Source organism: Lithobates pipiens, unplaced genomic scaffold (assembly GCF_037356315.1).
Source record: "Lithobates pipiens isolate NorthernLeopardFrog02 unplaced genomic scaffold, aLitPip1_a1.2 Scaffold_19, whole genome shotgun sequence".
NCBI lineage: Eukaryota > Metazoa > Chordata > Amphibia > Anura > Ranidae > Lithobates > Lithobates pipiens.
In genome coordinates, this window is record NW_027507764.1 from 133,730,083 (window position 1) to 133,757,250 (window position 27,168).

Consider the following 27,168-nt stretch of genomic DNA (forward strand, 5'->3'; position numbering starts at 1 on the left):
TGGCACCTTCTCACTATAGCTTTACTCTGCAAGAGTACGGGGTGTGGCACGATGGAGATGGAATTTAACTTCCGTTACAAATTCTGATGAGTCGCCTAATCTGACGAAACAAGCAGCAAGGTACCATGGGACATGTAGTCTTTAGAAATTGAAAGTAAAACAGCAGAGGAGAAGCTGCAGAAAGCAAGCTAGGAAACCAGGAACTTATAGAAATATGACCAGCAGACAGGCAGAACTCAACATGAAAAGGAGATTTTTCAAGCAAATTTATACTGGACTGTCAAAAAAATTAAAAATTAAATATAAAAGTTTGTTTTGCCATTACAGTGCTATAACGAAAGCATATGCTGTGACCACAATTTCTTTAACAATCCCATTGCAAGACTGGCATATCCAAGCAGAGTAATAAGCAGTTTCCTAAAACAACCACATTCAAACCTGAAGTCTGAATTTAACTGGTGGAACAACAAGGAGAGGAGTGAAGTTACACAAAACCAACTTCAGGAAACAAATCTACCCCTTAAGTTAGAAGCTCCCAGACACTGGCAACAGTGGACCAGTCGACCACATCAGTGCCCATCCCCAAAAATTCTAAGTATCAAGTATATTGAGTGGCAGGAATTTTGCAGGCCACAAAAATGTATAAAAATATAAATATAACTGTATTGAATGAAAATGAAAAGCACAGGCTAACATTCATGTAGTTGCAGAATAGGAACATCAAAAAAAAATAAAAAATCACGTTATCTGTATACACATAATTCATAAATCCTTTTATAGCAAACAGGAGGGCTATATGCAATGTCATTGTGTCATATTAAGTCCAATGCATTTCGATGTTAGAAATTATCTTTAGTGAGATAACTTACCTGTAATAAAGTAAGTCTCACATCCTGCAGGCAGGAGGATTCTGAAGAAATCTGAGCAGGGATGCCCAGTCCTCTTCCTGTCCTGTAACTTCTGGCACCAATGACTTGAATAGCTTTGCTGTGAAGTTTCCAGTAAAGAACCTGCCCTCTCCTCTCTCGAAGAACATTTTTTTTTCATTGCATTCACTACCTATAACATGATCTATGAATGAGGGAGAGAATCCTGTGACTTAGACTCTCCTCTATTCACATATCATCTCAAAAATGAAGAGGGAGAACAGGAGGGGCCTTCATTGAAACCTTTTCACAGCAGCTTCCCAGAAGCCCCGAAGCTAGTAATCCCATTGGTGCCAGAAGTTTAAAGGTTCAGAGGCAGGAAGAGAACGGGGCATTCCCACACAGACAACTCCTACAGGATCCAGCTGCCTGTACAATGTGTGACATCCTTCATTACAGGCAAGTTAGCCATGAAAAAAAAAAAAAAAAAAAATACCTGTAGGTTTTGTGATCTAACATCAGTTTTAAATTATTGCAGATATGCCGCCCCTCCAGCACCTGGTGTATAATGCTTTCTATTTTACAGTTCATCTATTTACCTGGGAACAAGACTAGATTTGATGGCCATCACCACATATCTGCTCACTTAGTGCATCCCCAAAATACTTTCCAACAATTGCAGCCAACATACAAATCACTGGAGTATTGACACAGAATTTATTAAATCACAATACATAGACAACAAAAGTCCTAGAGGTCCCATTAATAGGTAACAGTAATATGATGGATCTACACCAATACAAAAAACATTATTAACATGCCAAAAGAAAAGGAAAAGACATTGAAGTATGACAATTTATGTGAGGGCATACTGCAGCTGTGCAGCATATATTATATGAATGCCATACACAAAGGCAGCTACTGCAACATGGTTATAAATAGCTACGGTAATCAGAAGCATAACAAATAATTTCCATTAATTACCTTACTTGGGTACAACCGCTGTAGACACCTCATAAAGTGTTATAAAGATGTTCTACTATTCAACAAGAAGGGTTACGTATACAATTATTTTAGGCTATAAAACACATGCAGAGGAATGGCTGCAATACCTTTAACTGTACAGACGCTACAATTCTCACACTCATCGATTTTTCTCGTTAAACTTGGTATACAAGACGGTCTAAAATAACCAGTGAACTAGATGTCTACAGCCTGTGTATAAAATAAATTTACTGATAATAGCCAATTAAGGGTCCATGCACACTAGGCTCCTGAAAATAAATAGAAAACTGCTCATATTGCATATGCATTTATAAGCATTCCCCCCCCCCCCCCCCCAATCAATTTACACTTAAAAGTATACCCAACTGCCACGTTTATGCGCATTTATGGATTTCAAGTGTTTTTTTTTTTGCCCAGAGACCCCTCTCAGAAAATGTGGTTGTGATAGGGGTTCCCCCCCCCCCCCCCCCGCCTGCAAATGCCCAAATGGACACTGTGCAAGATTTACACAAGCTGGAGAGTCCAAAATCTGGTACAGTTCTGCAGAGAAACCAGTTAAGCTATGACAAAACATGGAAGCCAAATGAACAAGCTGTAGTTAGAAACCATTTGGTTGGTATGCACAGCTGCACCATATTCCGAGTGCTCCAGCTTTAGTAAATCTCCCTCATTGGCCAAACAGAGTTGCTCTGCAGGATGGGGGAAAAAAAATAAATAAAAAAATAAAAGCCAAATGCCCATATAAGAAGCATGTTTATGCACAGTGTGCATGAAGCCTAAAGTAATTCTTCCCAAAATGATATATTAGTGATGATGTATACTAGAAACAGTCAGATCTGTGGCATGCAAAGCCTTCACAGCCACCATAATGTGAAACAAGAACCGTGGCCCATGAAAAAGCCATTGCGAGGGGCAATCCAGAAAACAAATTTACTGTTGGAGTCTCAGATGCAATTAGGTGAGTCAAGTCATCAGCATCTAAATCTGCTTAGGAAAGACTAAACTTTTAGGGCTGCTTATAAGTTGTGTGAATGAATAAAAAATAAACACACCACACACTTTCCAATTACTGCCCTTTTAACATGTTAACCCTATGCTGGTTTAAATATTTGATGGCTTTCCAGAGGAATGGGATGATATATGCCTCTCATATGTTGGTTTCATCAGTGGTTAATAAAAGATTTGATTAATTGTATACTACACACCAAACATAGTCACCTCTTGTTCAACTGCACAAAGACTTATGGCTACCTCCAACTATATAAGATATAAAGAACCCCAGGCAGATTTCATGCAGCTCATTTGGGGATATTAGATTATATTGAACTTCTGGCAGAAAGTGCTTACTTACTGCGCTTGCCACGTTACCGCAAATCCCCTTTCTCTGTAAACCTGACTTTTCTTTATTTGGTGCGCTAGACGAATATTGGAAACCCTATACTAGAATATTCTTGCAAGAAACCTTTATAGTTCACAAAGCCATATTAAAATGCCATCCTCCACGTATGTAGTCCAGTGGAAATCAGATTATTACTTATATAAAATGTTATACGAGATAAGAAACTGTACCCTAAAATTCCACAATACAATTTGGGTCCTACGGTTTTAGTCTCCTCTCACATTAAAGTTTAGGGTGTCCTCCCTGTTCTTAGGCTGGCCAGAGATTAAATTTTTATTTGATCAGCTGGCAGGTGATTTAGGCTGGGTTCACACCCAATACTAATACCAATGTGGCTCCCAGCAGGGGTCCTGTGCAAGCCCGCTCATCGTTTCAGATCCGATTTCAGCCTGAATTTTTGGATGAATTCAGACTAAAAGATGCACAGGCTCCTGTGCAAATTCGCACTGGAGCTGCAGCGGAAATATGTGAACCAGCTCCAAAATAGGCAGTCAAAGTCTTCTGCTATTGCATTGGAGTCCGCATCCAATTCGCAATAGTGTGAACACAGCCCGAAAGAACAATGAACAGATTTCCCCATGCACACAAGCGAGGTGTATAATGGAATCCTCCCCACCGTGCTATTGTATTCTGTTGGTGGAGACGCCTCTGCTTTCAGAATACACTGATCAGCACTACTGTTCTGCAGCCAATCGGCTGTAATCGGGGGAAACAAAATAAAAAATTTCCAACGATCCTGTTGGACAGAAGATAATCGTTAGAGAACCTGGCATAGATAGATTGAAATTCAGCCAGTCCCTTCTGAATTTCGATTAGTCTATGGTCTGCTTTAGACAGTAAAATCTTTGGGCCATCTTTCACGAACATTCCAGTGTAAAAAAAAAAAAAAAGCTGCTTTTACGGCATTTGAGCTTTTATTTCTCTGCCTAAAAGCTTGAAGACGCTTGTGCTTTTTTTTTGCGCTTTTGCATGTTTTTCTTGAGCTTTTATGAACAAAAGCTTTTTTTATTCCCCTCCCACAAACTCACCCCTTTTTTGCGTGTGCGTTTAAGCTTCTTTGGGCTTGGCATTGTTTCTGCTTGAAAGCAACTCTCAAAAATTAGAGTTTGGTGGTGTTCTGCCTGTAAACTCCTGAATGAACCATAGTGTGCATGGGCAGGGGAGTTTCCAGGCAGAAAAAAAATAAAATAAAAAAATAAATAAAAAAAAGGAAGAAGAGCTCAAAAGCCTGTAGGAGCAGCTTCTTTGAGATGCAGTGCGCATGAGCCCTTACACATGGTGTTTGAGTAAGTATGTATGTATCAAAGACACGAGCGTCACTGATCCAGTTCTTGATTTTATTAAACATGCAATATTTGGTACTTGTTTGTTTTTGCGCGATTACTGTAATCATACATTTATACTTCTGTACAACTGTTTAAGTTCAAGGAGCAGTTAAAATATTTGCGGACTAAAAATGTTAGTGGAGGGTTCGTTTACAGCATTCTACAATGATCCATGGGATCTTTCATATCCCAATGACATAAGCAACACATTTTGTCATGCTTTTTCAAAAGATCTTGTTTGATGGACAAAAAAAAAAAAAAAAAAAAATCACCAGACACACACACACACACACACACACACACACAAAGACTGCGCTCCATTCGATAACATTGCCTTCTGCATTACCCTGCTATTTGCCTGCATTGCAAAATGCAGGGTAAGGCGACCAGTGTGAACAAACCCTCAACCTGCCCAAGCATTGCTTCTCTACCAAATGAAAGCAGAGTATTAGAAACATTTTAGTAAAGATACTGTGTTTAAGTTACTAAATGTTTCTAAAATCTGTATAAATTTCTTAAAATCTGATAATACAATCTTGCCAACCTCGTCAGGGAAAAAATATATAAAAAAAATTGCTGTAAATCTTTGTAAAATTTCCCTGTAGGATTTTGAGCTGGGAACCTCAATCGTTGTATGTGTATGCACATTAAATGAAGCTGGTCATACACACAATATTTGGGAACTTAAAGTGCATTCTGCTACATAATATCATATCCATCTTGATGGGGAAATTAAGCGAACACATTACCTCCAATCATAAGTTGTTTGTTTTTTAAACTTAAATTTGACAAGACATGGAAGGGGGACATAAAATAAAATGTAGTCACATGCAATCAGACTGAATGCAGCAACATCACACGTTAAAAGGGTTTCATTTTGAATTACAAAGGACTCACCCCACCCCCTCATTATCGTGCAATGAAAAGGCAGGAAACTCAATACCAATGTGGAGGAGGGTCACAAGAGCTCAAAGCTGAGGCAGGAATTTGAGTGGACACCCAGGTGGCTCCCCAGGCAGATACAAAGCTATGAATACGGAAAATAAAAATATATAAAAAAGGAAGGGTGTGGGGGGAGGTAGTTGGGAGTACAATCTAGCACCTTAGTATGGCTACTGTTACTTTAGCAGTGATGCAAATACCAGCTCACCAAGGGTACAGTGCCGAGATTGACAGACATTGGTTCAACTTTTTTTAACTTTTTTTTTTTTTTTTTTTTTGTTAAAGCAAAAAATAATGCTTTGGGGTATAAAAATAAATAAATTTTAAAAAAAGCGTTACTTTTTCTAGTCTCTGTGATCCCTTGTGACCTAAACGCTGGTCTCTGACTGTAATTCCCACCAAGTTTCCAACAAAATGTCTGCAGATCATTTGTGCAACATGGTTGAAATGCCATAGTGATCTGGTAGGTGGCATATTCACAGTGCAAATAATTAATATTTTGAAATATAATGAATACCTCTAAACTTCGTGGCTTCAAGATTTTGTAAGGAACAGTTCTACGTTAAGTTAAAAAAAAGTTTGTTAGGTATTAAAATAAAAATATTGATAATCTTAGGACTACATCTGGTTTATAATAGAGTTGTGACTGTAGGCTTGATAGAAGAAGCTCAAATGACACAAACACAGCTAAATAACTCAGAAGGAGACACTGAAACATTACAAGTGGGAGGGAGCAGCCCATAATGGCACAGGAAAGGGAAGCAGAGGATATGGCTAATGCCAAGCCCCTAGTCCCTTGTAGCAGTGGTCATCAACCATGTTCTCAGGGCCCACTAACAGGCCAGGTTTTATGTATTACCTTGGGGAGATGCAGACTAGAATACTGCAATCACTGAGCAGCAAATGATATCACCTGTGATGTATTTCAGTTATCTGGCAAACCTGGCCTGTTAGTGGGCCCTGAGGACAGGAGTTGATGACCACTGCCTTGTAGGACATCTTTACCTTGTGCAATTAAAAAAAATGCTCCTCCTAGAGAAAAGGTAAGGGAACAGGAATTATGAGGGTTAGGACTTATATAAAAGGAAGCAATAGGGTGTTCACTGCAGGGATTTTACAGGCCACATAACTGGGCAGGAAAGATATTGGGAGGGGGTGAAGTATTGAGACCTATGATATTTACATGCTTGCTCCAGACCAGCAACTCCTTACTAAATGATAAAGGAAAGCAATTTGATGGTCCTAGAGGCCACCTCTTCCCCAAATCAGCAAATGGTATCTCCCGTATTTCTATCCCTACAGGTTCCTTTAAAGTCAAAGTCAGTGTATTCAGAATAAAATCCAAGGGTGTCTGGCTCACCTGGACCCAAGTGTGTCTAGCTATTCTTCTCAAATGCAGATGTAGTGCTGGGCTCTCTTATTAGACCTCACTGAAGCATAGAAGTATTAAGAAATAGTGCATTTTCAGTGACCATGCAATTTGGTTCACTATTGCACACGTGCCTTAAATTGGTTTTACATTCCGCTTTCACTTATTCTTTACAACCTTGCCCTTTCCCATATTGCTATGGGATTATGCAATCTCTCTTATCAATGATGGGGATATCAGCATTATTGAAAAGAAGCCATAATATGTACATTTAACATATATTGTTTAAGATTATCCATTCTACTGTAAATATAAAATTTAAAAGGGGAAAAAAAAAAAAAAAAAAACACACCAACACACACACACACACCATTAAGCCATGGGCAAACATCCCTCCCAGAGGTGGATGCTTTAGAAATATTCCTGTTTCCCCCAAAACATAAGACAGTTCAGCAAAATATGTGCACAACACTGTTCCACAGTAGTCCAGGTGATCCGATTATCTTACAGAACAAAGTAACAAAACCAAAATATTACATGCAATAGCCAAGCTTTCCCTTTGTTTCCTATAATTAATTTGTACATTTTGGTTACAGAAATATCCTATCCTAATGCCTGGGAAATATGCAGAGCAAGTTTTCTATGACCATTTACCATGACTCCCAATTCTAAATCATGAACAGAAAAGTAAACAGCTAGAGGGAACTTAAAAACACAAGTAAAAACGAGTTAGTGAACAGCTAATGTTATCTTGAAATCCCCTATACCATTGGAAAGTACAAAAAAAAAATAATAAAAAAAATGAGAGGGGGAGAGGCAGAAGGGAGGGGGGGGGGAGACTGTCGGGGGCAAGCAGCAGCTACAAGAACTCTGCAATCAGGGTGCCATGCTCTGTGCAGGAAAAAACCCTACCACAGGCAGCTAATATGCTATAATTATTATTTTTGTATTCCACTATGCTTCAGAGAGGAACTGGATGATTCTTTGCACACCCTTCTGCACCAAAATGCATGTTATTTAGGGTGCAGTGGGGCCTGAGGAGGCAAGAAGGAAACTAGTAAACAAAGGACTTGCACTTTCAAGGGCTGAATGGGGATGTAGTGTTTTGTACATGTAATTTTCAAGGAAAAAAAATAAAATAAAAATTCTAATAGGACACACATGCAGCACTGCATGCAATTATGCCATACTTTACTAGTCAAATAGAAGAACACTCCTAATGCCACGTCTGTATTGGAGAGATAAATATAAAAAAAAAAAAAAAAAAAAAAAAAAGGAAGGGGGCCCTAAAATCAGACTTTAAAAGGCAAGGTGGGCGATATTAGTACATTTTATCGATAACAATTGCAAACAGAACAAGTATGAAAAGAATTTTAAAAAACATGTAAACACACAGTAGACGAAATGTATGGCGTGAACAAAATATTAACACCATATAGACTGCGGATGCACAGAGGCTCACTGCTGTCTATATGGTGTTAATGTTTTGTTCACGCCATACATTTTGTCTACATGTTTTTTTAAATTCTTTTCATACTTGCTCTGTTTGCAATTGTTATCAATAAAATATGCTTTTATCATAATATCGTCTACCTTGCCTTTTAAAGTCTGATCTAGGGCCAATTTGACCCCCCCCCCTTTTTTTTTTCTACTTTACTACTTGCACTACTTAACAGAAGGATCTCATATTATGCAAACAGCAGAATTAGAAGGAACACACCCCTTCCCTCTGCTCTATTTATGAATATTCCATTCAAATTACAGAAAATAAGCCCAACCACTGGCTACTTTCTCTTTTGAAAGCTCAGAATGCTTTGCAACACCAGTGTCAGGGGTGCACCAATATAAAATAAAAGGTAGAATACATAAATTGCCCCCTAAGGCAGTTTCAGAGCAAAAAAAAAAAAAAAAACCCCTTCCAAACACTGGTATGGGGTGCAACTTTAATTTAACAGACCTATAGTTTGCAAAATCTGAGGATTATCTTCACTCCCATAAACAGCAGTGCCTGCACAGCATATAAGCGTTATCACAGAAGCAGACAGGAGGCCAGATACAGGATCCCCCATACCACTCCCGGCAGCTAAAAACATGGCAGGGGAAGGAAGGGTTGGCAAATCAAAAAGCAGCTGGTGGGAAAGGACATTCAAAATAAACCTGCTGGTTTGCCCTGCATTTGGGAAAGCACAGGATCCCCTTTAGAGCAGCCCTCATTTTGATAGCTTTATCACAAAGATCTCAATATTTGTGTAATAGGGCTAATAGCACTGCAATGTGTTGAAAAAAACATCTATATACTGTACTTTGCTGGTCAAACAAGCCCTAAGATTTTAGATTTTCTGCTTTAAAATTATGGCTACACGTTTATTTCCTACAAAGAAGGCACTTTTTAAGAAAGAGAAAAATAAAAATAAAAAAAGGCAGTAAAACAGCATAAATAAAATGGTCTAGGTTTAATGGAAAACATGGTTTGGGGTGTCCCCATTTATTGGACGACACATAGGACAGCTTTGTGTCTACAATCCAATGGGAGCTTTCCATTTTATCCTTACTGGTCAGTCACAATGTTGCAATGGCCGAGATGGTCATAGCTACATCTTTTCCACCAATCCAATGATCGTATGGGTGGGAGGGGGAAAAAGGGCCCCAGCCTCAGAAGGAAACACCAAAGTCTTAGTACATCATCCTCCATAATCAACTTATTCTGTACTGCGTTTTAGGAATTGCACTATACCCAAAGCGGGACCAGTATGGAATCTGATGGCACAGCCCCACAGCATTCCCAATACTTAGATGGAAAAGCTAGCAAACTGACAGCAGAGTCCCAGATATTACTCTGGGGTAATCGGCCTGTCTGAAATATCAGTTTTGAGCTGGTATTTCTCTGTATATACAGCAAGCCAGCAAATGTGATATACTGTGTTACATGACGGCAAGTCCTACTTAACCTCTTATACCCCATTATCTAGTTAACTCCTTTAAGATGCTAGTTATACAGACCACCACCAACATATTAGGAATCTAGACACACACAAGTTACAAAGCATTCTAATATGACACTATGGGGTTGATTTACTAAAACTGGAGAGTGCAAAAGCCAATGCAGCTCAGCATACAAACCAATCAGCTTCCAGGTTTTGTTTTTTTGTCAAAGCTTAATTGAACAAGCTGAAGTTAGAAGCTGGTTGTCCACCATGCACCAGATTTCACACGCTTCCATTTTCGTAAATCAAACCCATTGAGTTTATCTAAGGGATGATCTGACTTCTCTGTAAATTGATGTTATAAGTTATATGACACTTCATTTAGCCATGTCCACAGCTTAAGGGGGTAGGTTTTTAGCTACCTGGTCTACATACAGACCACCACAGCCTGTAGACTATGATGTACTAGCCGAGTAGAGAGTCTGCTCCACAAAGAAGAGTGTCTACCATGAAGTATAATGGCGCTCCCGCTAAACAGCATACCACAGTATATGGTCGTTAAAGTTCTTTGGCAGCTCTCCTCACTCCAGGGCATGTGCTGAGCTCCTTGATTGAACTTTACACAAAATGGAGTGCAAAGCTCATCAATATGGAAACTAGGGAAGTGGGGGTTGTCCTGAACCAGTAGGGAAGGCTTTACAAAAGCAAACTTACCCTTTGTCATGCTCAAAGATCTAAAAGGCTCTACAATTAGAAACTGCAGAAAAGACATTTCAACTGTAGCAACTCCTTTAATAAAAGCAATTCTAACTATTGTGAGGATTCAAATTTGAATCCACGTAAAAGAAAAAAACCACACCTTTGATATGCGGATGAAGCATTTTAATTTTGGAAGTTTACATGCAATCTGTTCAGAGACAGTGAGCAGTAACTATGTTCTCCTATACAAAAAAAAATAAAAATACACCCCAATTCTTATTAATTCACCATGACTCCAGAGTAAACCTAAAAAAATGTTTTAAATCAGAATTCACAAGAGGGCTTTTAGGAGGACAATCTTAAGGGAAGGAAGGAGGAAGAAGAAGGGAGGACTTCATTCATACCAAAATAAGCATGCATCTCCACCACCTTATCTTATTGTCAGCAACAGCCTAGAGTTTCAGTCTTGAGGCAAAAATAAAAAAAGGATGTTTTTACATTTTAAATCCAGGAGCACTAATTGCCTGCAGTGTGCCTTGTATACATTTTTATTGGTTTTGATTGCACAGTATGAATTCATATCATCCATGATACAAAGGATGTTGGGACTTCTGTTATATAAGCTGTTAGCAATAGTAAAACATGGAATACACCATCTTGATTTTTGGCTTTCACTTTAGGCAAATGATGACACCAACACGTTCCTTTCAAGGTCTCCATGTCATGGACCTTCTATCCAATTCATCCACTTTTTAAGCCCTCAGCTGAGAATTTAGCGTATACTTGAAATGTTCTTCTTGCTACTTCCACAGTTAAGTTCCGACATTTTTTAAAGGCACAAAGGGTGGCAGGTGGTACCTTTGCTTTTCAGTCAAAATTTAGTACCAAAAGAAAAAACACCCACAAAATCTCCAAGGCAAAAATTTAGAGAGTTTCTCAAAAGATGGTACTTTGTACCAGAGCAGTACCAAAATCTATAGGACCATATTCCTAAAACAGGTATTCTTAAGTGGTTTGACAAGAGTAGGAGGAAACACAAAAGAAACCAAGCTACATGAGCATTACCACCACTCAAAAATAGTTTTGAAAAACCCTATCTGGGGCAATACGGGTTGCTGCATTTATATTTAAAATTGTAGCAAGGGTTATGGTACTGACTACTTAAGAAGAAAGAATAAACTAAAATAAAGGGGGGGGAGCTTTTAAGCATTCAATAAAATACCGGCAGTAAAATTGTGTTCAGGCATTTTCTTAGTTGAGAAAACACTTGATTGTTTTGAATGTAAAACTTTTACATCTGCACTCTAGTGCTCTTTGGTTCTACTGGTCATTTATACAGAAGATAATCTTGAATGTTGGTTTTAATGGCAATGATTTGCAAGTCAAAAGGGTAACTGAGCTACAAAATAAATCGTAGCAACATGTATTTACATAAGTGCACCATGATAAAAGGCTAACTGTAATAGTTGCTAACCATTTTGTTGCCAGCAAACCTTTACAGATTAGTACATTCTTGCCAAACTCCAAACATACAACTCTTCATAGTCATGGTTCCTCACTCAGAGTCCTGTGTTATTAGAGCCTATTCACACAAGGGTTTCCAAGCATTTTACAACCTTTGTGTTTTTTACCCACATTTGGAACGCTTTAAAAGGGCGCTTTTACTCTATTAAAACACTTTGAACTCCTATTGTATTCAATGCACAAGCTAAGCACTTGCTGAAAATGCCCAACATTTCAGTGGCATGAAAATATCACATGTGCTTCAAAATGCTTGCAAAATCTCAGAACAGAGAGGAGGAGGAAAAAGAGAGAGAAAAGAGAGAGAAAAGAGAGAGAAAAGAGAGAGAAAAGAGAGAGAAAAAGAGAGAGAAAAGAGAGAGAAAAGAGAGAGAAAAGAGAGAGAAAAGAGAGAGAAAAGAGAGAGAAAAGAGAGAGAAAAGAGAGAGAAAGAGAGAGAAAAGAGAGAGAGAGAGAGAAAAAGAGAGAGAAAAGAGAGAGAAAAGAGAGAGAAAAGAGAGAGAAAAGAGAGAGAAAAGAGAGAGAAAAGAGAGAGAAAGAGAGAAGGAAGAAGGAGGAGGAAGAAGGAGGAGGAGGAAGAAGGAGGAGGAAGAAGGAGGTTTTACAAAGTGCTGTAAAATACCACTTAATCTTCAAATTACAGAAAAGTTTAGCAATTTACTATATGCTTGGTTATGGTGGCATCATCTATATAGGTAAATAGTCAATGGGAATTTATGAATTTTTAATACATGCAAATGCTAAAATTCTTTGGCTATAGATAAATGCAGGTCTGCTGGTCTACAAGATTCATAAAAGAAGTTTGCGCCAACAATATGAGATCTGTAGACACACACACACACACACATACACACACTCTCTCTATCATCCCTGTTTATACCAGTAAATCTGAAAAAAAAAAAAAAAAAGAAAAAAAAAAAGCTAAAATGCTCACTGGGCTCTATTATATCTGAATGGAAATACTCTGATATAAGTAGACTAGACAGGCCATCTTATGGTTTCAAATGCCAGAACAAAAAATGGAGCCCAGAATTACCACAATCAACTCTCTAGGTTGAATGTGTTTATTGGAATAGAGGGAGAACAACCAACTCTTTAATCATAATCTTACGAATAATTAAGCTAGCATTCTTAAAAAGGGCCCTCTTTAATGTTGCCATCGACTGATACATACATGTTCTGAGTTTGTCTCTCATTCGGTAGTCAAGCAACGTCAACACCTAGAGCCCTACCCTATAGTAATAGCAATGTCAGCTCCATAGACCTATGTTTACAATCTAAAGCTTACTCCAGGGAAAAATATAGACAGAATAAAATTGCTATGAAGCCAATGATGAGCTTCATAAACACGAGGAAAGAAAGTTCACAGGGAAATGGCAGATACAGTCAAATGTTTGTATTGAGTACATTATACCTGATGAGAGGGCAACAGTTCCAATTACTCTGCCTATGCAAATCATTTACACAACCAGCTCTCTTCCAAATGCCAGCATGCTGAACAGATGTTACTATGGGCAACAACACACAAGCAACCTGGACAATCAAGTGCTCAGGGTAGGACATTTATCGATAGAGGGGCAAAGATGACTTTACACAAGTGATATTCTAACTACATAAATCAAGTAATACAACTTATTTCCATCTAGTAATTTAAAGTAAATTGTCAGGACAAGAGATCATGAAAACAAAGTAATGCTTTAATGTACAAGACAAATCAAATAGTAAAAGTTATTAAATCCAGAAGACCACATAAAACAAGGCTCAAGGATAAATATGCAACTGGCTCGGTGTGGCTCCTAGGAAAAAGGTATAGCTCACTTGGCACAAAAACCAAGGGTGTTTTGCATCCAGTTAGGAAAAAAAAAAAAAAAAAAAAAAACACACAACACACACACACACACACACTGCCTGCTAGAAATCTCAGGATTTGATTATGCATAATGTGTAGAATGCAAAACCATTGAGAGTCACTGTCATTTCCTCCATAGCAGCCATGTCCCTGCTTGTGACTGTACTGACAAACATTTGTGGCTAATGCAGCAACTTCTATCACTAATCTTAATTTTATTTTGTTTGCCAAGTCCCCAAATTCACTGATAGATTATTGATCCTTCCAAGTCAGGACACTGAAGTGCCAGGGTAAAGCAAAACAAAATCACAATCTCCAAAAATGACGGGGTGCCATACATGGGGAGGTTGAAACAATTTTCCAAGAGGCTGGCAAATCATTCTCAGCAGAGGGTTTCTTGAGACAGCTGTTATTACATGTGATCATGTTCCAATTAAATGTATATAAATAGTCAGGAATGGGTAGCAATCTAATAAGGATGTCCACTACCTTTGAAAGCGATAACGATCAGAAACAACTGATCACAGCATCAGTCTCAATCATCCTTGCATAGTGAACAGATCGAATCTTATAAAATTCTGATCTAGTCCTGAGTCTTACTTATACCACCCAAATTCTATCTGATCAGACAGACCCGCACACTACACAGTTCATTTGTTTCCATCTGCCAGATCAAAAATTACAAACACAAAAATTCAAAGTAGTGGCTCAAAAAGAATGACTAGAGACTCTCCCCCCCCCCCCCCCCCCCAATTTTCTCCAATTTATAGTAGTGGTTGTTTAGACAACAGATCCACCTTTGAGACATTTTTTTTTTTACGACTTGATGTTTAAGTCTTGCTCACATTAGGTTATCTTTTTTCATACATTTGGAAATCAGAAGCTTCATTAATGATCCATTCAGCCATCCTCATAACCAAAAATATCTAAACACCCAAAATGATCTGACCCCAGCACTATATTGGACTGCCCACAAAATGAAGATGGGACTGGTGTTGGGTACTCCAATATAAACCAACCACATAGAAATAAAAACCAAGATGACAGACCGCAAATTTAGGTGCAAACCTAAAGTACAGATATTTCTATTTTGCCCCAAAGCACAAGTAATGCTCCTTCTGTCCAGACATTTTAAAAGTTCCCGTAACTGCAAGATATTTCTCACATGTATAGGCAAGTACAATCTGTGATACACTACTTAACCATTTCAGACTAATGACACTGAGCACATTGTCATCAGGTGTGCAGAGAAAAACATTACTCCCATAGGAAGCTCCCGATATGCTTCTGCTATAAAATTTATGTACATTATTCCAACTCCAATAAAGTTTAAAGGTCTTTTCCATTTAAAAATATTTTAGATACAGAGATGCCCAGGGGAGGGAGCAGGTACTCATATGCAGGGTACAAGACACTATCCGGTCCTAAGCACCCTACATGCCATTTTTTTTTTAAACTATTGCATACTGCTTTTTACAGTTTTGTGGCTTTTGTATTACATGTGTTGCCCATAGAGTGTTGGGAGTTCACATCACTTATACAGAAAACATTTAATCCCGATTTTAAAGTCCAATATATGACCCACCAAATCTCACTGGAGGCAGTAGGCATGAAGAAGAAAAAAAAAAAAAAAAAAAAAAAAATTTATATATACACACACACACACACACACACACACACACACATATATATATATACACTGCGAAGACCACGTCTGGGCCAAAACAGGAAAACATTACAATGCAACTTACAGAGAAAAAAAAAAACCCACACACACACACACACACACACACACACACACACACACACACACACACACACTAGCTGCCGAACTACCTTTGTTCATGCATGTAGCTACGTAGCTCACTGTGCAAGTACACACCCCTACAGATTGTTCATATAGAACACAGAAACCTACATCATAAATAGCCAGCAACTATTCACAGACTGGAGTTGTGTATAAACTGTCCTGCTGGTTGACTGCACACCACTGTGTTCACTCTGAAAACATGTTAATGGAAAGGTTGCATACAAAATGGACACTTCTTAAGACAGGAAACATAGAATCCCATAGTATACCTTGTGTGCTACATTAGGCGTAGACAAAGATGCTTAACTGTGTGTAATAAACAATAATAAATGATTTTTTTTTTTTAATTTGTATATTATTTTTTATTCAATGTTCTAACGATTCAATTTTATTTGACTTTGAGTAAAAATTAAAAAAGCGCATCAGTTTGGATAAAGCACAGCATGCCGCTACCAACATAATAGTGTATATAAACCCTCATGCTAACATTTCTCATGAAGTCAGGTGAAAAGTTTACTGGAAAACTGCTAGAGCTATGCAGAAACCGTTAAAGACTTTCATGTCTTTTAAACCATTTCATGAACATTTTTTTTTTTTGAAGCTTAGACACCCAGGCCAAGCTTTAGCAGTGTGGGTAGGTGTCAGTTAACTTAAGCATAACTCACATTTTTCTGATTGGCAGAGGGTCTGAGAACTAGGCAAATGGTTGTTAAGAGGTTCTAGTTTTCTGCTGCAAGGTTAATTAACATTCCCATGGCAGGGTGCATTTTACATTTTGCTCAAAATGTTAAAAACACATGCATATCCAAAATAAATAAATAAATAAATAAAAAAAAAAAAAACACACACCACATTGTATATGTATCAAAAATGTTACTACCATTTAAAAAAATAAAATAAAAAAGGTAGTAACATTTTTGATACATATACAATGTGGTGTGTGTTTTTTTTTTTTTTTTTTTTTTTTTAAAGGCACAAATATTAGGGGTGCTGGTTCAAATTAGCGCTGCAAGGTGTATTATTAACTATTGATTTTGTGTCAGGGGCTGGCATAGTTTATATCCATTGCAGTAATACACCCCTGTTTAGTAAGGTAGAGTGGGAAAAAATGGAATTACGTACCGGTAATGTCCTTTTCCAGGAGTCTTTCAGGACAGCCACCTTAGAGAGACACCGGCTCCTCCCCTCTGAGGAAACACCGCCTTCAATTTCATAATTTAAGCCTCCTCCTCCCTTCGTTCCTCAGTTCTTCCAGAGTACCTCCGGCCAAACTGGGGAGACACAAGAACACGTCAAACAAATAAACTTTTTAAGTCTTACCTGACGATCTCATGCAATGAGTTCCCGATGATCTGCAACAATTTGGGTGGGAACCGGTGCTGTCCTGAAAGACTCCTGGAAAAGGACATTACCGGTACGTAATTCCATTTTTCCCCAATCGTCTTTCAGGACAGCCACCTTAGAGAGGATAAGCGAGTATATTACCTTAGGGTGGGACTACTGCCTGTAGCACCTTTCGACCAAAGGCTTGGTCTTTGGCTGACAGAAGATCCAGTCTATAGTGTCTCACAAACGTAGAAAAACTGGACCACGTTGCAGCTCTACAGATCTGTTCCGGAGACGCACCAGCCCACTCTGCCTGAGAAGTTGCCACGGCCCTGGTTGAGTGTGCTCTAATGCCCGCTGGAGGATCTAATCCCCCTGCCACGTATGCCTGCCCAATGGCTAACCTTAACCATCTAGCTATGGTACGTCTAGAGGCTTTGGAACCCTTCCTGGCCCCTGAAAATAAAACAAAAAGTGAATCTGTCTTTCTGAACTGACTTGTGCAGTCTAAATAATAAAGAACACATCTTCTAACATCTAGTCTGTGAAACATGTGTTCCTGTTCTCTAACTGGATTTGAACAAAATGTAGGTAGCACGATCTCCTGCATCCTGTGGAAACTAGAAGCTACCTTAGGCAAAAAGGCCGGATCTATCTTCAAAACCAGACGATCCGGAAAAGCCTGAAAAAAGGGAGCCCTGACAGAAAGGGCTTCGAGTTCACTTACTCTTCTTGCTGTAGTGATCGCTACCAAAAACACCGTTTTGAGAGTGATCAGCTTTAACGAGCAAGATTCTAACGGCTCAAAAGGTTCCCCTGTGAGAACCTGTAAAACTAAAGAAAGATCCCAAACCGGGAAGGGGGAGCTTGAAGCTGGTCTTTGCCTACCTAGGGCCCTGAAGAACCTTACGACCCAAGGATCTGACGCTAGATGTTTCTCTAAAAACACGCTCAAAGCGGAAACCTGAGCTTTTAGTGTTCCAGGCGCTAACCCCTTATCCGCCCCTGCCTGTAGGAACTCTAGAACGGCTATAGGGCTATGCACGTTGAAGGAACCCTCTGAACACCAGCTGTTAAACCGTTTCCATACCTTTAAGTAAATGGACTGGGTTTCCTTTTTCCTACAGTTTAGAAGAGTGGCTACCAACCGGTCTGAGAAGCCCTTGGCTTTTAGCAATTCTTCCTCAGAAGCCACGCTGCCAGGTTCCATCGTCCTACCTGAGGGCAGAACACCGGACCTTGAGACAGGAGATCCTCCTGCACTGGGAGAATCCAGGGGGGTTCTACAGACAGGCCCTTCAAGATCGAGAACCACGGCCTCCTGGGCCAGTGAGGTGCAATTAGAATTAGGGTAGTGTTCTCCACTTGAAATTTCCTTAATACTGCTGGAATGAGCACTGGAGGGGGGAAAGCATAGCACCTGGAGAAACCCCAACTCTGTGCTAGTGCGTCCACCGCCAATGCCCCGTCCCCCCTGTTTATGGAGAAGAACGTTGCTACCTTCGCATTTTCCCTTGCGGCAAAGAGATCTATTGCAGGAATCCCCCATCTCCGGGTGATCATTTCGAATATTTCCTGCTTGAGAACCCAATTGCCTTCTCTCAGAGTTCTCCTGCTGAGAAAATCTGCCACCTGATTTTGTTCTCCCTTCAAGTGGACTGCTGAAAGGGACAGGATATTTGCTTCGGCCCATCTGAGGATGGCTTCCGCTAGGGCCCATAAGGACTTGCTCCTGGTGCCCCCCTGTCTGTTGATGTAAGCTACCACCGAGGAGTTGTCCGACCTTACCCTTACGTGATTCCCCCGAAGCTCCTTCTGAAAGGTTCTGAGAGCTAGATCTACTGCCCTCAGCTCCCTCCAATTCGAGGATCTCCTCGAGTCCCTCTTTTCCCAAATACCCTGTATTAATTGGGAGTCTAGGTGTGCCCCCCAACCTGAGCTGCTTGCATCGGTCGTGACCACCCTGGAGGTTGGCATGACCCACTCTAGACCTTGGGACAAATTTGCTCCCTTCCTCCACCACCAGAGGGACCTCTTTACCTGATCTGGAATCGAAACCAGAGAATCCAAAGATTCCTGGCTGTGATCCCAAACCTTCAGCACAAATAATTGTAGAGGGCGGTAATGTAACCCTGCCCACTGAACCGCTGGAAGAGCGGATGTCAGCAACCCTAGCGCTGACATGATCTTCCTTATGGAGATCTGGTGGTTGCCCTGAAGACACAACAGAGCCCTGTCTATCTTTTGAATTTTTTCCAAAGGAAGAAAGACCCTTTGTACTGTTGAGTCCAACTCGTACCCTAGGAAAGTGACCCTCTGGGAAGGGATTAAGTTGGATTTCTCCAGGTTCAGGAGCCAACCCAGGCTTAATAACAGGTTTCTTGTGACCTGTAAATCCTGAATTAATTGTGCTGGGGAAGGGGCAAACAGAAGGAGATCGTCGAGATATGCGATCACCGAGATTCCCCTGAGACGCAGAAATGCCAGAACTTCTGCCATCACTTTGGTGAAGATTCGGGGGGAAGAGGATAGTCCGAAAGGAAGCGCTCTGAACTGAAGGTGTAGTACTTCCATTGGAGTTCTCACTGCCAGTCTGAGAAAACGCTGGTGGGACTCTGCGATTGGAATATGCAGGTATGCATCTTTCAGATCTATTGATGCCATGAAGCAGTTCGGAGGTAGGAGTGCTTTTACTGAGTAAACCGAATCCATCCGAAACCTTCTGTAGGTAACTGAGACATTCAGGGGCTTCAGGTTCAGGATGAGCCTGAACTTTCCCGAAGGCTTGCGAATCACGAAGACGTGAGAGTAGAAGCCTCTGCTTGTCTCTCCTTCTGGAACCCGTACTACCACCTCCTGTTCTTCCAACTCCTGAAGAGAGGAAAGAAGGGCAGATGATTTTTCTGCGCATTTTGGCAGCTCGGTGACAAGGAACCTCAGAGGAGGGAGTTCCGAAAACTCCAAATGGTAACCTCCTCTGACGATCCCCAAGACAAACTGATTGGAGGAAATCATTTCCCACTGTGGGAGGAAGGCCCCCAATCTTCCTCCCACCGTGACCCTGTCACTGAGATTTTTTGGGCTGTTCAGGAGGGCGAAAAATTGCTCCCCCGGGTCCCTTGCTTTTGAGTCCCCAACTTTTCTTCTGCTGAACCGTACGGGGTGGTACAACCCTTTTCTGGGGACGAGTCTTTCTTTTGGCTTGTTCCCCAATTTTCCTTTTAACAGGAAAGGCCTTTCTTTTGTCTGCTGTGCGATCTAGCACCGCTTCAAGGCCTGGTCCAAACAGTAGATCTCCTGTAAAGGGGATTCCACAAAGTTTAAGTTTGGATGCATTGTCTCCAGGCCAGGTCTTCAACCATAAGGCTCTCCTGGCAGAGTTGGTCAGGGCCAAGGACCTTGCCGACATCCTCACGGATTCCGCCGAAGCGTCCGCTATGTAGGCTATCCCTTTAAGAAGCATGGGAAAGGAGGATAGAATAGTCTCCTTTGCTGTCCCTGCTTCAATGTGTGCGCTAATCTGGGTGAGCCAATACTCCATGTTACGGGCCACCACCGTGGATGCCATGGCTGGCTTAAGATTTCCCTGTGACGAATCCCAGGCCTTCTTAAGAAGGTAATCCATCCTTCGATCCATAGGGTTAGACAGTACCCCCATATCCTCAAAAGATAGATCAGTGTGTCTGGACACCTGGGAAAAAGCAGCGTCTAGTCTGGGAGATTTATTCCAGACGAGAGTCTCTTCCTCCGAAAAAGGAAACCTACGTCTTAATGCCCCAGAAAAGAAAGGTTTCCTTTCGGGATCCCGCCATTCCTTCTTGATGGTATCGATCAAGACGTCATGCACTGGGAACACCCGCTTCTTTTGTTCCCCCATGCCCTTGTACATCCGATCATGGAGTGACAATGTCTTAGTTTCTTCTTGAATACCTAAAGTGGTATGAATCGCTCCCAAGAGCTCATCCACATCCTCCAGGGAAAGCTTATACCGCGAGATTCTGCTGGATTCCCCATCCAGCATCTCTGCGTCAGACTCCCCCTGGGAGTCTGAAACGACACTGTCAATTTCCTCCTCAGCTTCCTCCCTGGGACCCTCTGAACTCTCTCCCCTTGCAGGAGGAACATCCACAGGGCTGGATGGTACACTCTGCTGCGCTGGTGTAGGAGTGCTCGGAGGCTGGGGCCACTGAAAACTGGAAAAAAAGTTTTGGAAGGACTGAAAGGTACCAGAGAGTTCCTTCATAGAAGCTACCAGATCTGCACCCTGCTCTACTGCCTGTTCCTTAAGTAAATCCTCAATACATTGTTTGCAAATAGCTTTAGACCAAGAGTCTCCCATAGACGTTCTACACGAAGGGCACTTCTTCTTAGAACCATGGGGGGACTTGCTCGTGGCTTTCTGAAAGACACAAAATACAGGAAGGGGCAGCATGAGCCTAAAAAACAGCAACACCAGCGCTACATAGAGGACCACCGGGAGTGCCCCCCCTAGGATCAACCATCACCAGGATCCCAGACACACTACCCTTCCCCCCGACCACCAAGGAGGAACACCAGTGGAGCTACTGGATACAAGTAAGGGAACACCTCCCCAGGTTTCCTCTTACCTTCGAGTGGCTGGTGCTATTATCTCCAGGAGTTTTTGAAGCCTCTGCCTCGGACATTCTCCCGTTGAGGAAGCGTGGTACGAATGCGCCTCTAACAGCTACCTGTGCAACTGTGAAAAGAGAGGCCGCACCAGCCGAACGCTAGGTTCCCTTTCACGTGCCGCGTCCGGAACCGGAAGACGCGGATCGAACGAAGGGGTCCGCCCCCACCGGAACTGACGTCGCCCGCCTACCGGTCCGGCTTCCAGCTCCCAGCCGGCTGCGTACACAGGGGGGCCCTGGACGCCTTCGTTCTGCACCCCACTGGGCGAAACGCAAGGATGAACCTCTCCAAAGACTTCCTGCTTTCCCCAAGCGAAGATTGGAGTGCGTGTAAAGGTCAGTCGAGTATTCAGCTTCCCCAGCCGACTGGACTGTTTGTTCCGTTGAAACCCCCGCGGGTGAACGAACGGACGACCCCATAAACTTCCCGCTTTCCCCAAGCGGAGTTTAGGGTATATGGACAGTACGAACACTTCAGCTCCCCGCTGATAGGACTGTCCTGGACCGACCGATGAACGGTCGGATAGCCGAACGGGGCCAGGGCTCCGCTCGGGTGGCTTCAGTTTCACCAACCGAATTTAGCCTAAGGTTCCTTGGCGATGTCTCCCCGCCGGAGGAAACACCATAACTGAGGAACGAAGGGAGGAGGAGGCTTAAATTATGAAATTGAAGGCGGTGTTTCCTCAGAGGGGAGGAGCCGGTGTCTCTCTAAGGTGGCTGTCCTGAAAGACGATTGGGGAAAAAATAAAATAAATAAGGCCTGTCCACAAATATCTCCAATTGAGCGAGCTCTATGCAACCAATATAGGCATTTTCAGCTTTCGACAGAAACTATCACACCACGTTGGCCTAAAATCGTCATCCATGATTCATTAACATCTAAACGAGCACAAAAAAAAAAAAAAAAAAAAAAAGCTGCATTCCTACGACATTCTCAGGAGACTCCAGTAGTGTAATCAGGAACCAACACTGGGCTGGAGGCATGATCTTAGGCTCTCCCCTCCCCCATGCAGCCACTATCAGGAAAACCTTGACAAGGCCCCATTTTTTTTTTCTCCTCCTATAGCGGTGTCTTAATGCTTCAATAAGCCTTCCACAGCACCATATTCCCAACCTGCCTTTCACAGCAGGTATAAAGGTCATTCCAGCAATGTGGGAGTGTCCATGTCAGATCTCCAAAGTCCCAACATGGCTTGGAATGCAGTGACTGCTGGGCCTAAGAATTTTTACTTTGCATAACAAATCAAGCACACTTTGTAACGATTGGTCTTCTGGATTCGGCTCAACTTTATGGCAACCCTAACTGACACCACCTCTTGACCTTGCCTATACATGAGGAGGATATGGATTGCCATTTCCCAACCCCCCTCCCTGCCCCATAATGCATAGCTTTATCTGCTTTTGAAAGAATCAAACTAATGAGGAGTGGTGTGGTGAGGGGGGAGGGGAAGATCTATGCATTCACAAACACACGCACGGTATGAGAAAGTTAGAAATTCGCTCAATCTTGCAGGAAGTTTTTTTAAGAGGCGCGAAAAGGGGCAGAAAAAAAAATTTGAATTTCATTCACTAGGTTTTACCCAACCATGACTCCAGTTAAAATGGAGGAGGGGGAGGAAAAAAAAAAAAAAAAAACATCCAAACAGCCGCCATGCTATTCTTTAGAGGAGGGGGAAGGTGGGGACACAGCAAAAGGGAAAAAGAAAAAAAAAAAAAAAAAAACACACCACAGAAGATGTCGACTGACTGGAGGGCCTCACTGAAAAGTGAACCTTAGATTTTCAACATACCAGCAGAGTGGGTGGGCTCTCACTGGGTACACATTTACCATGCGTACAGCAAACAAAGACCTTACCCACCACCCACACCTTATTTAACCCTGAAAAATACAGAAATGAATAAAAAAATAATTCACTCTTTACAAGACAAAAAAAAAAAAAAAAAGGAAGAAGACCCAAACACACACAAAAGACACCAACACAAATAAAGGCATAAATAAAACCCACACACTTCCCCCCACCCACCAACAGAACGCCACCAATACCCAACTTCCACCTCTGCTACGTGTAACAAATTCACACAGGGCCTACAGCACGAGCCCTATTGCAGAGGCCTTTTAACATAAATCAAAAAAATAATTCACTTTACACACCACTTTTTCCACAGCTTTTCAATTTAAAGCACATTTTTGAAACCAACAATCTACTATTATGAGAACTACTAAATAACCTTATACCAAAATGACCACAATTCAGTTAATGACCAAAAGAAAAGCTTCTATAAAAAATAAAAGGTGGTTACAAATTCAGATTTAAATCAGCAAGCTAACACCCTGGGCGTGCATTAGGACAGAAGAAAAAAAAATGGTCTGTTAAAAACACAAAGTTGAGATTAAACAGCATATTTGACACATATATAGCGAGAGAAGAAATCACATAAATAGAAGGAACCAAAGCACAAAAACGTAAGCACGCTACTTTTTTTTTTTTTTCTCTCAACTTTTAGGCCTGGCCCCTCTAAAATGTTGCCCCATGTGCTCTAGTCAAGGGTGTTGTAAAGAATAATAAAAAAAAAAAAAAATACGTTCACTGGCGTTACAATAGAAGGGTCCCCAATTGGGCCTCAAAAAAAAACAAAAAAAAAAAAAATGCCAGCAGGTTCTGTGTGAGGCCCAATGATCATGCAAAGAAACCACAGGCACACAACATGCACAGAAGGAGGGAGGGGTGCAAAATAATCCCATTTATCTGCTCCTGGGCTGCAACTTTTGAAGTGCTAAATGCACACATTTGCATTTAAAAGTAAACCACTCATTTGTATTTAAATGCCTGGGCCACAAAATCGAAGAGAAAAAGCCAGGGTGGAAAAAAAAAAAAATTAAAAATACACCACACACAAACACGTTGCAAACATCCTTGAGAACCCCTTTAGGCTTAATTTATAAAGATCTTTATTTTTAACCAGGTGACTCATTTTAATACTCACTGGACTAAAAATAAGCCTTTTTTGTTTTTATTAAAGATACTCAGCCTGATGTTGTGAATCAAACCTCATGTATAAAAGATTGAGATCACGTGTCAGTGCCATAAAACCACAACACTCAGTACAGCACACTACTACTACCACATTTTGTAATAAATCCTGCAACATCTCATCGCACAAACTGAACCAAATTGCAAATCTCACTTCCAGACCTCTTAAAAATAAACAAAAAGCAAAACTAGATCAAATAGTAAATAAAAACCCATCCTGCTGTAGCAACACAAATAATTAAAAAAAAATAATAAAAAACACACACACACACACACACGCCACAGCATCAACTTACATGTTTAATAAACATCAAATTGTTCATTTTTGCTAAAGAAACCCAAATTGTCCTTTAGAAAAATTCTAAAAATGACTTAAATTTAGCAAAATTTGACACACGCCCAACCCATTTATTTAAAAATATATATATTTACCTCTGCCTTTTGGGGACCGAATGCTCAACTTCTATAACTTTGCCATGCAGCTCCACCTTCCCTGCACAAGACAAAAAATAAATAAAAGGTTACGGTGAAAGGTATCAATGGGTGACCTACACAGGCCTACTTACCTCCCCTTCCCCACTCATAGGAAGATGCAACACGTTTGAATGGAGCAGAGAAAAGGTGCAGCTCTCCAGCCTCCCCCTACACCCTGTACAATGTATCAATCAAGATTTAAAAAATTAAATAAAAAAGCATACAGTATCTAAATGAGTGTGTGCAGGAGATGGGGAAGCCAGCGATCGCAGGGGTTTTAAAATAAGCGGCAGCTTGTGTGAGCTCAGCAAGGCAATAATGAATAATTAAAGAGCAGAAATGGAGGAAGGGGGTGTGATCGCAGGGAAGAAGAGGAATGCTGCTTTAAACTGCTTTCTTGCAAATCTTCGACAGCATAGCTTGGGGTGGGTGGAGGGGGGTGTTAGAAAAATGAAGCGATTTGTGCCCCTATAGGGGGAAGATGAATGGGGCCACCTGGGTGACCTCCACCCCTGCACACACGTTGGGGGATCGGTCACCTAAAGATCCACCTTGCACTGACAGCACACATGTGACCACTGGGCAGGGTGCTGATCTATCGCATGGGGTGTTCCCAGGGAAGGAGGTTGGGGGGTGTGTGGTGGTGATGGAGGAGGAATGGAAGAGAGGGGGTGGGGGGGTGTATAGTCACCTGCCTGACACTTTAGGGGCGATGCCGATGGGGCTGACACAGGGGGGTGCAGAGCACATACACGATCACGATGGGGCTATCACAGGGGCACAGGAGGTGGTAGGGCACACACACGATCCCAATGAGGCTGCTGCAGGGGATGGCAGAGCACACACGATCCCGATGTGGGGGGGGGGGGTGTATAGCGCACACACACACACACACACACACGACCCTGATCTGCCCAGGGCAAGAGGTGGCAGTACACACAAAATCCCGATGTGCCTAGGGCAGGGGGGTGCAGAAGGTGACAGGGAATGCAAGAGGTGGCAGTGGACACACGGTCACGATGTGCCCAGGGCAGGGCTGGCACAGGGGGTACAGGAGGTGGCAGCGCGCACACACACACGATCGCGATGGGGCTGGCACAGAAGGTGGCAGCGCACACCCACGATCGCGATCTGTCCAGGGCAGGGCTGGCAGAGCACACACACGTTGTCACTCCATCCGAACTTGTGACACGACCCAGCGATCTACTAACGGGCCGCCACCCACCGCAGTCTGATGGGTGGGATCGCTTGGGTAAAGTCATGGCACCGATCCTTTTAAATGTTCCCCCAGCAAAGTTAAGGCAGTGGCGACCCCCCCTATAGATCTCTACCTGATAGGGTATCGATGGCCTTCATCGCCCAATTCTCATCGGGGCAGTCCACAAACGCGTATCCAGTCTTGACCAGAAACTGGCCGGTGAACGGGATCTTCGACTCCTTGAAGAGACTTTCCAGATCCGGTGGGCTGACGTTCTCGCTGAGGTTTCCGATGTACAGCTTGTTCATTTTAAAAACAAAAAAACATAAAAAAAAATAAAATTAAAAAAAAAAAAAAAAAAAAAAAAAAAAAAAAAAAAAAAGGTGGGGGACGCGATCGGTGTCCCCCCTTCCCCGGACTACAAGCCGCCCGCCCGGATCGCGGAGGAAGGAAGAAAGAAGGGGCGGCCGCGGAGCTGCGAGGAGTGAGAAGAGGAGCGGCGGCGGTGCTGGTAGCGGCGGAGTAGGAGGAGGAGAAGCGGTGGTGGTGGCGGCGGGGATCGGGGCGCTGCGAGCCGGATGTGCCGAAAAAAATAAAAAAGGAAAAGCAGCTTTTTGACTAGAATGGCGGGCTGAGCAAGAAAAAAAAAAAGGAGGAGGAAAGGCAAAAAAAAAAAAAAAAAAAACTACTTTTTGTCTGACACCCCCCCCCCAGAAAAAAAAAAAAAAAACAGCGTTTGGCAGGCAGACTGTGAAAATGTCAGTCTACGTGAATGCAGGC

At 41.8% G+C, this 27,168-nt stretch overlaps 1 protein-coding gene across 1 annotated transcript in view; it reads right to left on the reverse strand.

The window, feature by feature from the left end:
* Positions 1 to 26,737, reverse strand: part of IGF2BP3 (insulin like growth factor 2 mRNA binding protein 3) — a 123,383-nt gene extending 96,646 nt beyond the window's left edge. Inside the window, exons 1-2 of the mRNA XM_077491290.1 lie at positions 26,522 to 26,737; positions 25,149 to 25,209 (exon numbers count right to left, since the gene is read on the reverse strand). Of these exons, the coding sequence (XP_077347416.1) occupies positions 25,149 to 25,209; positions 26,522 to 26,696 (236 nt within the window). The 5' untranslated portion in view covers positions 26,697 to 26,737. The remainder of the gene's footprint in view (positions 1 to 25,148; positions 25,210 to 26,521) is intronic.
* Between the last annotated feature and the right edge of the window lie 431 nt (positions 26,738 to 27,168).